At 36.3% G+C, this 14,358-nt stretch overlaps 1 protein-coding gene across 7 annotated transcripts in view; it reads left to right on the forward strand.

The window, feature by feature from the left end:
* NCOA1 (nuclear receptor coactivator 1) overlaps positions 1–14,358 on the forward strand; it is a 243,317-nt gene that overhangs the window by 194,234 nt on the left and 34,725 nt on the right. For all 7 annotated transcript variants that reach the window (XM_025867841.2, XM_073897063.1, XM_025867835.2 and 4 more), the window contains 4 exons: positions 320–500; positions 11,031–11,148; positions 12,383–12,551; positions 13,613–13,927. In XM_025867841.2, coding sequence (XP_025723626.1) covers positions 320–500; positions 11,031–11,148; positions 12,383–12,551; positions 13,613–13,927 — 783 coding nt within the window. The remainder of the gene's footprint in view (positions 1–319; positions 501–11,030; positions 11,149–12,382; positions 12,552–13,612; positions 13,928–14,358) is intronic.

A 14,358-nucleotide genomic window follows, 5' to 3' on the forward strand; every position in this document is an offset into this window, starting at 1 on the left:
GACAGCATGACACAATGTTCTTGACACTTCTTTCTAGTCCAATCTTTTTCCAACACATAAATTTTATGCCTAAATATAGTAGACAAATATTATGTGTATATTATCTTATATCCTCTGGTATAGTAATATCAGAAGCATCCAAACCGTTTTCTAGTAGCTCACGTAATTTCAGTGAGGCCTCAATCTTTAATTCTTTCTTCTTTCTTCATTTTCTCATAGTCACACTTAACTCGTAGAGTATAAAGGAACAACTTTTTTTCTACATTGATTCAGGTAAAGTACAGAATATATTTCCTCTAACTTTGGTTTCCATTCTTAGTTTACAGCTGACCTTGACCAGTTTGATCAGTTACTACCCACGCTGGAGAAGGCAGCCCAGTTGCCAGGCTTATGTGAGCCAGAGAGGATGGATGGTGCGGTCACCAGTGTAACCGTCAAATCGGAGACCCTGCCCACTTCACTTCAGTCCACCACTGCCAGACCCACTTCCAGGCTGAATAGTATGTGTTGGGAGAAAACCTCACTTTAAATGTCTAATGATAATGTGGATTAGTGCTTTGTTTCTCAGCATTACTGCACAGACTATTTATTTGTTGAGAGTGAACTATTTTTGCATTAATGCCACTGTAAATAATGTACAGTTACTTTTATACATATGAACTTCACTCATCATGTGTATCTGTATCTTAAGTTATAGTATAACTTCTGTCTTTCTGTAATTAATGTTAAAGTGAATAGTTGATATTGAGGAGAGCAATTTTGTGTTCTTACCCAAAACATTCCATAGCAGGACTTTCAGAAATATAGTATTGGTCAGATTATATTACCCAAATTGTCTTCTTTGAATGCTAGTCCTATGAATTGGAAAAAAGGGATTTTGTGCTAAAATCCACTGGGCAAATACTACATGGCACATATACCATTCTCCTATTAAAATTCCACAGTGCATATTAAAGGTTTTAAAAAGTCCTATGTTAAACATACCAGTTTAGATTTCTGTAACCCAGCATTTACCATACTTTCTTGATTATGGAATTCCTTTTCTCAAGTCATGTTATCCCATGGAGCAACATTTAGGAGACAACTGCGTTGAAATGGGTCACTGCTGCTCTAGCCTAAAGAGACACTTTGATAGTATAATACTTCATGAAGACTGGGCTGTCAAGTTTTTTTCATCTGTCAAATTTTGAAGTTGAAAATAACAGTTGTGGTAATTCCATTGTGTAACCTTGAAACCAAAGGAAACTAAGCAGCTCACTTTCAAAATTTGCCCGTGTTCCCAATCTAAGTCTTGTCCCTCTTCTGACAGGATCAGATGTGGGACTCATTTATTTCAGTCTTACTGCAGCTTTTAGCTGTCAAAACACAATTCCTACAAGTTTGCCAAGATTTCCAGGAAGCTGGATAAAAAGGTCTTGAGTCATTTCTGACATTTTTGGAAGCAGTTTTTCAGCTGACCAGGGCACTAGGTGTGAGCAGGAGCCCAGGTTCAAGTTTCACATTCTCCATTTAACGGTGTTACTTTGGGCACATGAATTTCCTGAGCTTTATTCTCTTTATCCGCAAAAGAAGAATTAGATGAGATGACTCCAGAAGTCTCTCCTAATTGGAACTGAGAGGCTCTAGATTCTGGGGAAACAAGAAGGTGCAAGGCTAAAGGGCAATAAAATGAAGCCTGAATATTGAGTGGTTTGATCCTGGATCTCCATCCAATATGGGAGCCTGGGGATTTATCTCAGGAGAACCGAGTGGCCAGAAAGAAGATGTCTGGATATGAGTGTGTAAGGAGAGCTCCCTAAAGTGCAAAGGTCACCCTGCCGTCTAATCATCCAACAGAAGGCTCCCAGAAGACACAAGCCTCACACTCAGCTCTCATAGTCAGTGTTTAGAACACTGAACAGACACAGCCAGAGATCACCAGGACTTTGAGGGAAGTCTGCAACTTGAAAGAGAGTAAAAGAAACAAAAAGAGGATGCAATAGAGCTATATAATGAGTGCCTGGACTAAAAAAAACAAAAACAAAACCCTAAAATTTTTGAAAAGATATTTTATCCATATGGGAAGGAAAAAAAGCAAAGAATGAGAAAATATCTTTGGAAATTAGATATCCAGCATTTTAAAATTTCAAGAGAAATGGTAGAAGACAAAACTGAGAAAAACTTTCAGAAATAACAAAAAGACCAAAAAAAAAAAAAAGAGAATTGGAAAGAAAAATGTTAAGATAGACCTATGAGGGCCAAAAATGATTGATAAGAATCAAACAAACAATGAGAAGGGGGGGAAAGGGAAGAGAAGATATTTTCAAACAAACAAAAAAAATCAAGAATGTTCTAGAACCAAAGAACATAATTCTTCAGATCGCAGTGGCTCAACAAGTATCCAGCACGTACACACAAAAAAGACCTGTACCAAAACTTATCATCAGGTAATTCTGGAACACACCAGAGAGAAAGATTCTACAATCTTTCAGAGAGAAGATGTGAATTGCACGCAATGAGTCATAATTGCCCAAACCTGGAAGCTATCAAGCCTTGAAAAGACATGGAGAAACTTTAGTGCATGTTTCTGAGTGAAAGAAGCCAATCTGAAAAGGCTACATATTGTATGATTCCAACTATAAAGCATTCTGGAAAAGGCAAAACTATGGGGACAATGAAGAGATCAGTGGTTGACAGGGATTCATTGTTAGTGATTGCCAGAGGGAGGGATGAATGGGTGGAGCATGGGGGATCTTTAGAGCAGTGAAATTGTTCTGTATGATACTGTAATGGTGGATACATGTGGTTACACATTTGTCAAAACGTGTAGAATGTACAACACAAAGAGTGAACCCTGTAAACTCTACATTTTAGTTAATGAAAATGTATCAATATTAGCTCGTCAGTTCTAACAAGTGTAGTACATGAATTCAAAATGTTACAAGAAACAGCCCCATCTAAAAAAAAGGCAAAGGATTTTAAGACACTTCATAAATGAAGATTGAAAATAGCCAATAAGCACATGAAAAGATGGTCAGTATCTTTAATCATCAAGGAAATTCATATTAAAACTATAATGCAGTACTTCTACACATCCATTGAAATATCCCAGATTTTAAAAACTGACAGTACCAAACGATGATGTCAAAGATGTGGAGCACCTTGAACTTTGGCATTGCTGTTGGATATATAAAATAGTAAAATTGTTCAGTAGTTTCTCATCAAGTGAAACATACATTACCATGTGACCCAGCAATCCAACTCGTAGGTATTTAACAAAGAGTAAGGAAAGCATGTGCTCATCAAAAGGACTTGACCACAAATGTTCCTACAAGCTTTATTCATGATACCCTCAAACTGGAAATAGTCTAATGTCCATCAACAAAGAAATGGTATATTTATAAAATGAAATATTGCTGAGCAGAGAAAAGGAAGAAACTAGTGGTACATGGCAGGAATTATTCTCAAAAACACGCTGAGTGAAAAAAGTCCAGATCATAGGTTGCCAGTGTGGGGCTGAGGTAGGGAAGATCGACAGCCAAGAAGCTTGAAGGAACTTTTAGACATGACAGAAATATTCTATTTTTTTATTGAGATGGAAGGTTATGGGTTTATATCTTTGTCAACATTTATTAAACTGTACACTTAAAATGGGTGCATATTATTATATATACATTAGACCTCAAATTTACTTTAGAAATATCTGAGGTTAGAGTAATTTCTAACCTATAATTAGCCATCCAAATTGCCAGTAGCTGTGAAGATGGAAAAAAGACATTTTCACATATAAAAGGGCTCAAATATTTGCATGATATAGTCACCTTTTCTAGTGAAGGTCCTTACAGAATGTACTTCAACAAAACAGGGAGAAAACCAAAAAAGAGAAAGATAACAAGGTCCAGTGGAAACAGAGGACCTGAAAGGAGTCCGGGAATGATAGCTGATCAGTAAGATTAGGGAACATCCAGGGCGCCTGGGTGGCTCAGTTAGTTGGGCGACTGCCTTCAGCTCGAGTCATGATCCCGGAGTCCTGGGATCAGGTCCTGCATTGGGCTCCCAGCTCGGCGGGGAGCCTGTTTCTCCCTCTCGTCCTCTCCCCTCTCATGATGTTTCTCTCTCTCTCAAATAAATAAATGAAATCTTAAAAAAAAAAAGTTTAAAAATAAAAAAAAGATTAGGGAACATCCAATACAGATTGGAATCTGAATCTTCTGGAAAGGAGGCTTCTAGGGAGAAATGAGATTGTCTCTGAGTTTATAGAAAAGATTACTGATAGGTTTATGTCAGCAGTGTTGAAGTATCTGAAAGATTCCCCTAGAAAAGCGGCAAATGAAAAAAATAAAAGACAGTTGTTAACTCTGGAAAAAAGAAAGCATGGTATAAGAAAGGAGGTTTGAACATAGTGCACAATGTAATTTTGCAGTGAGTAATATTTGCATAATCATAAGAATCTAAGTATTAATCTAAGTATTTTTTTATTTTATAAAAAAACTGTGATCTCTGTTAGGAAATTGGGGACTTAGGAGGTAGTAGGAGAGGTAGGTGTGGGAAAATTAAGACCTCATCTATCGGGAAGTCAGTAGTCTCAAATTGAGACATCAAGGAATAGCAGCATATATATATTTAGAAATAAATAGGATAATGCCAAAGAAAACAGATTGAGAATGGCTTCCTACAAGTTGAGAATGGCTTCCTGTGTTGAAAGGGAAGTAACTGAAGGATTAGAAGGGGTAAGGCTTAAAGCTGCTTTTATTTGTAATGGACCATTTAGTCTTGACTTTTAAAATTATGTTACATGTATTTGATAAAAATTAAAATTAATAGAAAAATGTTTTCTAGCTCCACAGGCCTATGAAAATGCAGTGTTTTTCCTTCATAGTCTGTCCTGAGGCAAATAGCTCTTGCTTCTCTCTTGAGATTCCCTCCCCTGAATATAGCTCCATGTATAAAAGTATATAAATAGGGCAGAATCTTTTAAACCTTGTGCTGTAGTGTTGGCAAAGGCCGAAAGCAAAGAAGGGGAAGATCCTGGGGTAAAGGAGGGTGAGGATGATAGATGCAGTCAGCTAGTCTGCGACGTTTCCATATAGACAAGAAAGAAAATAAGATTTCAGGAGCCATAAGGCTAAGGAAACAAGTTGAGCAGACTAAAGGAAAAGAGAATAAAGGATTGGAGAAGGAAAAAGAAGTTGGGGACAGAAATACAGCAACGTATCCAGTAAAGAAGAGAATAGCCTCTAATTCTCTGCCTCCTCTGGCCTCTACACTCACCACCACTACCTTCTACTAGAACCAGAGTCCGTCACTGAGGACGCTGATTTCACATCCCAACCTTGAGCCCACTTGGGAAAATCGAACATCTTTCTTTAGTCTTCAGTCTTAAGCTGAACTGTGTCAAGTACAAATGCCTGGAGTACGACGGAGTTTAGTCACCATCATATTTCACCACCTGAGGTACACCAGTTGGAACTTATGGGTCCTCCTGCCATGGCACTCATCTTTTCTCTTACCTTCTCTTTTCCTTGCCCTTTTGCACTGTATTTTGAGAGAATCACTGGGCCGCATTTTCCAGATCAAAACTGAATCTTCAACCTTATCCATTCTGCTATTGAGTTCTTTGAATTGCAGCTATCATGTTTTTAATTTCTAGAAATTATTTTTCTTCTCATAGGAGTCCATTACTTTCTGTGGGTATGATAAACCGTGTAATCTGTGTAACGATACATTATTATACTTACTCTAGGCCTTGTCCGTTTTCTCTAAGAATCTTTTTTTCTCCAAAGTTACTTTCTTTGTTAAATTTGCTCTCTCTCTTTCCTGCCATTGACCTTTCTTGCATGTTTGGTGCATTTGCGCTGTCTGTCCATGTACACAGACCGAGGCCTAGAATGAACAAAATTGGTAGCTAGCGTGTGTCTTTAGCTGGAGTGAGAAACCCTTTTGCTCTGGCAGCAAATGTAGGTTCTGATTATAGAAGCCCTGTTTCTATGTTGCTGTTCTGAGAGAGTGGGGCTTGGTGATGGGGAAATCCTCGTGGCAGCCCAAGCACCCACTCTGGGAGATTCCCTGGGCAGAACTCCCACCTCAAGTCATGCCCTTTACCCCTTTAATCCCAGAGGCAGACGCCAGAGTCCTCCGCACTTGGGGCAGGGCTTGCTGCAGCTGTTCAGTGGCCCAGTTGCCCGTGGCCTGTTCCTGTACCCGCTCCAGTGACCCCTGAGCTTGGAGTTGTTCTGGTCTGCTTTTAGGAAAACTCCCCTTCTTAAAGAATCTTCTCTTTGTCTTGTTGTCTTTTTAGTTCCGTTGAAATTTTGCCATTGGTTTGTTCCCTCTGTTTTATCTTTCAGAAACTCTTGATCATTTGAGTCAGCTGCCATAATACTTTTTTTGCCTTTCCTTCAGCTGGAGATTTATTTTTTCCTTTTTATTTCTTTTGTTATTTCAGAGATAATTTTGGAGGGAAAATAAAATAGAAGGGATAAATCTGCCACATTGAACCAGAAAATTTCCTTAGGTCTATTTACATATAAGAAAATGAAGGACCAGAGAATGAAAAGAAAAAAAAAATACGGGCAAAAATTGCTTGAAGTTTTCCACGTAGTACATGCAGAATCAAGATTTAAATCTCAGTCCGCCTGGTTTCAGAACAACCTGTTGGTATGCACACCACACACCCGTGCAGTATGACCAAGTTATTTAAATAATTTTGTTAGAAATGTACCACCAAAACACATCAAGAGACAATTTAGGAGGGTATTGTTGATCAAAATATGTACAATGTGTCTCTTTGGCAGTACCTTCAAAACCTCTGCTATGTCCTTTTGACTGTCATAAAAATCCCTATCCTCTGAGGGTGGATTTGACCTCTGATATTTTTCTGGAGTTATTTGGAGCCAAATTTGTTGATCCAAAAAGAATAATACTTCTTTTCTTAAACCCAAACCAAAATTAGATCTAACTATAAGGAGATATATTTTTCTTGAGGGACCTGTATACTATTTTAGATAGATCTAGAAGAATTCCAAAAATATTTGAACTTTGAGAATTTCATTGGAATAAGTGAGTGATCTTGTGAGGTGGATGATTTTATGTTTGCTGAACATGAACATTCTGAGATGATTAATTTTTAAATCTCATTTATTTGTAGTACATTAAAATAATTGTGTAACTCTAAAAATAATGAGGTTCACATAAAGCTTTTTCAGTACTTAAAAATCCATTTTAATTTCCCTTTTTTTAGTGTGTGGTGCCTCTTGGTAGGTATCTTTTGTTATACAGCTGTAATGAATAATCTTATGTAGAGATAATTTATCATATATGAGAGTATATCCAAAATAGAAGTTCTGAATAGATTTGCTTGGTCAAAGGATAGATTTTGCCAAATGGCCTTCTTAGATACTATGCCAGTTTACACTCTAACGGATAATGTTCTTCTACACATCCTCCTCAGACATTGAATTATACACTTTCTTATCTTTGCCAATCTGATGGGTTTTTTTTTTTTTAAGTATCCCAGTATAGTTTTAATCTGTGGGGTTTTTTTGTGTATGTGAATTAGGTGGATCATTTTTCAGTGATTGCATGTGACCTATTCATACTCTCTAACCATTTATCTATTGGGTTTTTCCATTTTCATCTTATGATTTATAGATTTTTTTTACATTCAATAAATTAATTTTTTGTCTACATCACATTTAGAAAAATAAAAACACATTAACTGCTGTGCATTGTTACAGCCAAATGTAAAACAAAACTGAACCAGAAACCTCTTAACCAACGCCTGAAGAAAGTAGCTGAACATTAGGATCACTAGATAGTGAATTGTCTGTTAGAGGAGTAGAATGTGCAAAAGCCACTCTCATGGTTAGACAATGCTTTCTACTTGTGTGTAGAAATGGTTGAAATTTTTAGTAAAGTCATTTTTTTTGTGGCTGTTGGGAGATAGAAAGTTTTCCTTTTAACCAGATTTTTAAGAAGATTTATTTAGAAAGAGAGAGAGAGAGCAAGCACAGGAGAGAGAGAGCAAGCACAGGAGAGGGAGAGAGAATTTTAAGCAGACTCTGTGCTGAATGCAGAGCCTGACAGTGGGCTCGATCTCACGACTGAGATCATGACCTGAGCCGAAATCAAGAGTCAGATGCTCAACCTACTGTGCCACCCAGGAGCCCCTAAGCAGATTTTAAATGGAGAAAATATGATGTTGAGCCTTTGCAAAGATGATAAGAAAGATTAATAGCTTGATTAGGGATCCCTAAGGACTTACTTTCTACCCACTTCAGCTGCCACTCTCCAACACAGGTACCGGGAGATGCATCGATGCTTCCATTTACAAATTATCGCGCCTGTCTTGGGTTACATATATGCCCACTTATGTTTGAGATAGGGCACAAACATGACCAAAAATAATAGGTTTATTCCCTGGACTAAGAGAAGATAACGTGTATTTCTTAAAACATTCCAGTAAATCCTTGAATTTTTTGTAGAAATAAATTTCTAAAGGAAGTCCTAAAAGGTTGACATGACTTTTAGAGTAAAAACTAACTTCTTTTAAGTATAAAGCCTATGCAAACAAAAGTTTTACTTGAATCAAAGTTTGGTTTGTTTGGGTTTGTTTTTTGTTTTTTGTTTTTTTTCCTGGTCATCAAACTTAGCTCGTGAATCTTATTTCATTTTGAGAAATTTTATCCAACTTATTTTCTTAACATTTTCCGCATCAAGACTAGTAAAACGAGGTACTATATCCTGTTACTGAGTCAAATAAACTATCTTACAATATTCTCTATTGATGGTAGACAGCCTTGTAAATTTTCTTTGACTCCTTAAATAGAATTAAGATTGAGGAATTAATGTATGGAGTAGAGTAATGGGACAGCTTTAGATAATCATCTTTGACCAACTTTCTGATTTAAATAATGATAGGAATTAAGTGATTACTTTTTCATTTCATCATCATTTGTGGTTGGTGGTGTTTGGTGGGTTTTGTTTGCTCTGTTTTTCAGAAGCCTACAGAGTTTGATTTTTCTATCGTTTGTCATGACAGAGAAGACAAGTTTAATTGAAAGCTATAATTATTTGCATTTAGAAATGAATGTGTTTACTTGGACCCCATACTTCATTCATACTAAATGTTGAGTATATTTCACATAAAAGTATATTGTATATTTCGCATAAAAATATATTTTCACATAACATGTTTTCTATAGTTAATAATGATCTAGTATTAAACACATTTTTTCAGGCATTCTTAAATCTACTTATTTTCCATTCATTAGAATGAGAAATTCTACCTGATTATGTTTTCTAGTAAAACTCCAAGGCGGGGCGCCTGGGTGGCTCAGTCATTAAATGTCCAACTCTTGGTTTCAGCTCAGGTCACGATCTCAGGGTATTGAGATCAAGCCCATGTCAGGCTCTGTGGTGGGTACGGAGCCTGCTTAAGATTCTCTCTCCCTTCCCTTCTCTGCCGTCTGTACTCGCTTGCACCCTCTCTCTCTCTGAAAAAAATAGAATAAAATAAAACTTCAAAACATTTTTGGTTGTTTTTTAAAAAATTACATTAATTTGCTAAGAACTGCCATAACAAAATACCCCAGACCAGGTGGCTTAAACAACAGAAATTAATTTTCTCATAGTTCTGGAAGCTAGAAGTCCAAGGTGATTGGGGTTGGCAGGTTTGGTTTCCTCTGAGGCCTCTCACAGTCTTGTGGATGGCTGGCTCCTTGCTGTGGCCTCATGGTCGTCATTCTGTGTTGTCTGAGTCCTAATGCCCTGTTCTTGTAAGAACGCCAGTCCTGTTGAATTAGAGCTCACCCTAACAGCCCTATTGTAACTTAATCACATCTCTGAAGACCCTGACTCCAAAATAGACACATTCTGAGCTACTAGGAGTTAGAGCTTCAGGATATGAATTTTGGGGGAATACAGTTCAGCCCATAACAATAATTAATTAATATATATCCATTTCAGAAATTACAGGTAACCATTAGAAGCATTAAAAGAAAATAAAAATTCAAAAAAAGAAAAGTCATCCTTAATCTTACAACCTAAAATCGACCAAAGATATACACACCCTTTCAGAATTTTTTCCTACTAATATACATGAAGTAATTTATAAAACTAGAATCATTCTGAACATAATGTCTTGGTTTATGGGTTTTTTTCTTTTTCATTTAATGGCACATTATAAATTCTATACCATGGCTCCCTAATCAGTCCCTAAATTTCTGGAATTTAGGTTATTTACAATTTTTCCTAGTCTAAGTACAGAAATTATCAGGTTTTAAAAAAAAATGCCTAAACAAAAACCTTCTAGAATGCATATACTATTTCCTTCCATTATAAAACAACTAAACCTCTCTCTGCATTTGTCATCACCATAAACATCGGTTGTTACACTGTTATTATACAGCTGTGTTCTCAGTTAACAGCTACAGAGCCTTGTCCATTTTCAGAATGACCCCCGACTGCTGTGCCCTTTAGTTTCTGTTCCTGGCTGTTATAGAACATATTTTATCTTGTGTTTGCCGCTCTCAGGCCATGATAACCCTATCCCCACCTAGAGCAGATTCTAATGTCCTACAGACTGAAAAAGCAGTTAACCAAAATTGTTATAATTGTCTTTAAAAGAAATCATTTCTGGCGGCACCTGGCTGGCTCCTTCAGCAGAGCATGTAACTCTTGATCTCAGGGTTGTGAGTTCGAGCCCCACGTTGGGTATAGAGATTACTCAAAAATAAGATCTAAAACATAAACATAAAAAAGAAATAAATAATTTCTGACAAAGTTCTGAGTGATTCTTCTTATGGTGACATCAACTTATGTGCAAACTTTTTTTTTTTACATCAAATTGTCTTTGGTTCAGAGAACTTTTTCTTAACTTTCTCACTGATTATGATGTGGCCACATCCTAGACAGTTTAAGTTCTGAATAAGGGACCTTTGTATATTTTATAGGGGAAATCTCACTCTCCTATACAATATATTCTTCTGAAAAATACGGTCATTTTATCTTCCACTATGATACTGACTTCTTACCTTTTCTTATGTAATCAGGATTGCCAGAGCTGGAATTGGAAGCAATTGATAACCAATTTGGACAGCCAGGAACAGGTGATCAGATTCCATGGGCAAATAATACAGTGACTGCTGTAAATCAGAATAAACCAGAAGAGTGAGTAATACATTTCCTATTTTATAAAATATCAGATATCAACTTATACAACAAAGAACTATTTTCCCAAACAGGATTCCAGCCTACATTGGTATTTTGTGAGATAGTAGTTGAAGTGAATGTTTAATGAAAAAAAGGGGGATGGAGGAAGACACCACATTAAACAGATTAATTTACTGTGTGACTGCAAGGCTAGTATGTATTGTAATTACCAAAAGATTGATGTAATATGCAGCAGTTGTTTTCTTTTTCATCTCTTGCTTTGCTTTAATTGATTACTATAAAATTTCTGAGACCTGTAAATGAATTGAGCTCAGTATAACAATTATTATAAAAGCTCTTGAGCTTTTTGTTGTATAGTTATTTTGTCCAGTGTTTCTCTTTGAGGCAAGATGGTATAAGAAAGGAAAGTACTTTTTACATCTACTAAGTGTCCCATCTTGATTAGAATTTAATTTCTTAATTGACATAAGTAGCTCCATTCCAAAACATTACAGTACATCTCATGCATAGCAACCAAAGGATGACTAGACAGTGTCGAGTGTGGTTTAGAGCTTTACCTCTGAACTGTATTCCCACTTACCTTCTCCAAAGAAGGTTCCTTATATTTGTATGACTAGTATGATTTTCTGTATATTTCTGATTTTTATGCATCAGTTGATATCAGTTGGATTAGACTGTGTATTTCCTTCATGTAAGCAACAGTTTTTTGTTGTTGTTGCTTAACACTGAGCATGTTTCATTTTCCTAGTTTGATTTCTTTTGTAAGTGGTAATCATGTTATGTTATCAGTACAATTTGATCATCTTTGAAAGTTGAGTATAAATAGAATAAATCTTACTACAGGCTAGATGGTTTTTTTCCCTGAGATTTTGATTGATTTTTGTTTTTGACTTTCATCAAGAATTCTTTTCCCTTTCTTAACTATGTTTAGTTAATTTTTCAAGCTGTTTCTATAAGCTAAGAGGAAGAATATGGAAGCAAATTTCAGTGATTGACAAAACAGTGAGAATATATGCAAGCTACATACAGAACATTTATACTTCTGCACATAAGTATAGAACATTTCATTGTGTGAGAATTGGTTGAAAAAGCATCTCAACAGAGAATTTTCTAGAACAAGATTTGCATATATGTGTGTATCATATATATATATATATATATTTGTGTTATTGAGATTGAAATCTTATTTGCTATATCAGTCTTAAGCTCTTTTATCTTTTGATTCCTTTAGCCAGTGTATTAGTTCACAATTAGATGAGCTTCTCTGTCCACCAACAACAGTAGAAGGAAGAAATGATGAGAAGGCTCTTCTTGAACAGCTAGTGTCCTTCCTCAGCGGCAAAGATGAAACTGAGCTAGCTGAACTAGATAGAGCTCTGGGAATTGACAAACTCGTCCAGGTATTTATTAAAATTGGCATTATTAAAATGATACAATCCTGAGAAGCTAGAAAATTATTTTTAAGCAAGATTTTTCAATATTCTCACTGTGTTTAAGTAGTTTTATAACTTACTCTTATGAAAGTTGTTAAATATAGCTAAATAATGAGTTTTTTTTTTAAACAAAAATGTCATAATAATTAGAAATAGTTAGAATTAGAAAGTCTTAGCCTTTCACTATGGACCAGAATCTTAGAGGCTCCCACGAGAACAGAATCCAGATTTATATCATCACTTCTTATTCTAGGACTTAATTTATCCTTCATTTGTGCTAGACGTCAACCTGTATATTCCATGATACTCCAAATTCCAGGTATTTTTTCAAACCGTGAGGTTGAAAAATCAGTTTATTGCCTCATGACCCATATTTTTTTAAGTAGTAGAATATATCAGAATGCATAGCCCAGAAAAAGGGGAAGTTGCGTTTCATAAAACTTCCCTTTCAGTTACGTACACACATGTGCATGTGCGCGTGCGTGCACACACACACACCAGGTCACAATTTAAATTAGATTTTTTACAGTGAATAATAGTTATCAATTTTAAAAGCCATAGCTATGGCATTCTGTTAGGCCAGCTATGAATTTTTTTCCAAATAAGAGGAAAGCATGAATTCTGTATTTGAGATAGAAAAATGCCTAACTAATCCCTCCTTTAATAATCTACTTCTCATGGTAAACTACTAAATGTAACGTTTGTTGACTCTTAGGCTTTGCAGCGTAGTTCTTTTCAAACCTTTTAGCTTCATTCCATTGATTTCAGCCTGTGTTTTAACCATGTTTTTATCTCTTTTCTGAGATTTTTAAACATCTCAGTTAATCTGTTACTCCATTTCAGAAGTAATTGTCATAAGTGATTCCTTTAAGGTAGGAAACTCCTAGAGAGCTTCATGAATTCAGCATAATATTTTATAATAAAATTTTCTAGAGATAACATATTCTCAGATCCAAGATTATATAAAGAAGCATGTCATTTATTGGCAGTAATTTATTTGTAAAATGTTCTGGCTTATTTTCCAACAGGGAGGTGGATTAGATGTCTTATCAGAGAGATTTCCACCACAACAAGCAACACCACCTTTGATGATGGAAGAAAGACCCAACCTTTATTCCCAGCCTTACTCTTCTCCTTCACCTACTGCCAATCTTTCTAGCCCTTTCCAAGGCATGGTCAGGCAAAAACCTTCATTGGGGACTATGCCTGTCCAAGTGACACCTCCCCGAGGCGCTTTTTCACCCGGCATGGGCATGCCACCCCGGCAGACTCTGAACAGACCTCCAGCGGCGCCCAACCAGCTGCGGCTTCAGCTTCAGCAGCGCTTGCAGGGGCAACAGCAGGTGAGTCGTCCTGGTTAGCAGGTGGCGCTTATAAGGGCCTGTGCTAACTCGAGCCATACTAACACAGCTCAGTGGCTAGAATAAAGGTGTCAGATAGAAGTGTTCCCACAACCTTTAAGAAAAACTCAAAAAACCATCCTTGGTCTGCGAGGATAAGATAAAGGAGATTTTCATTCAGTTAAAGACAGCTGGCTCATAACAAAGTACTTTGAGACTCACAATTTAAAAGCAATTAATTTTGTTTTTGGGGATAAAAAATATTTAGGATGAACATCATATTAGTATTAAATTAATAAAGAGAAATATATGGCTTAATTTATAAAGTAGAGCATCAGGAGATACTGTTACGATTGTTGGAACAGAAAATGAAATTTATGTTGTTTGAAGTTGGAGTGATTGAAGCTTAGTGATGTTATTATATTAGGAGAATG

The sequence above is a fragment of the Callorhinus ursinus genome, unplaced genomic scaffold (genome assembly GCF_003265705.2).
Source record: "Callorhinus ursinus isolate GAN/ISIS: 27379988/994484 unplaced genomic scaffold, GSC_fseal_2.0 scaffold10, whole genome shotgun sequence".
In the NCBI taxonomy this organism is placed as follows: domain Eukaryota; kingdom Metazoa; phylum Chordata; class Mammalia; order Carnivora; family Otariidae; genus Callorhinus; species Callorhinus ursinus.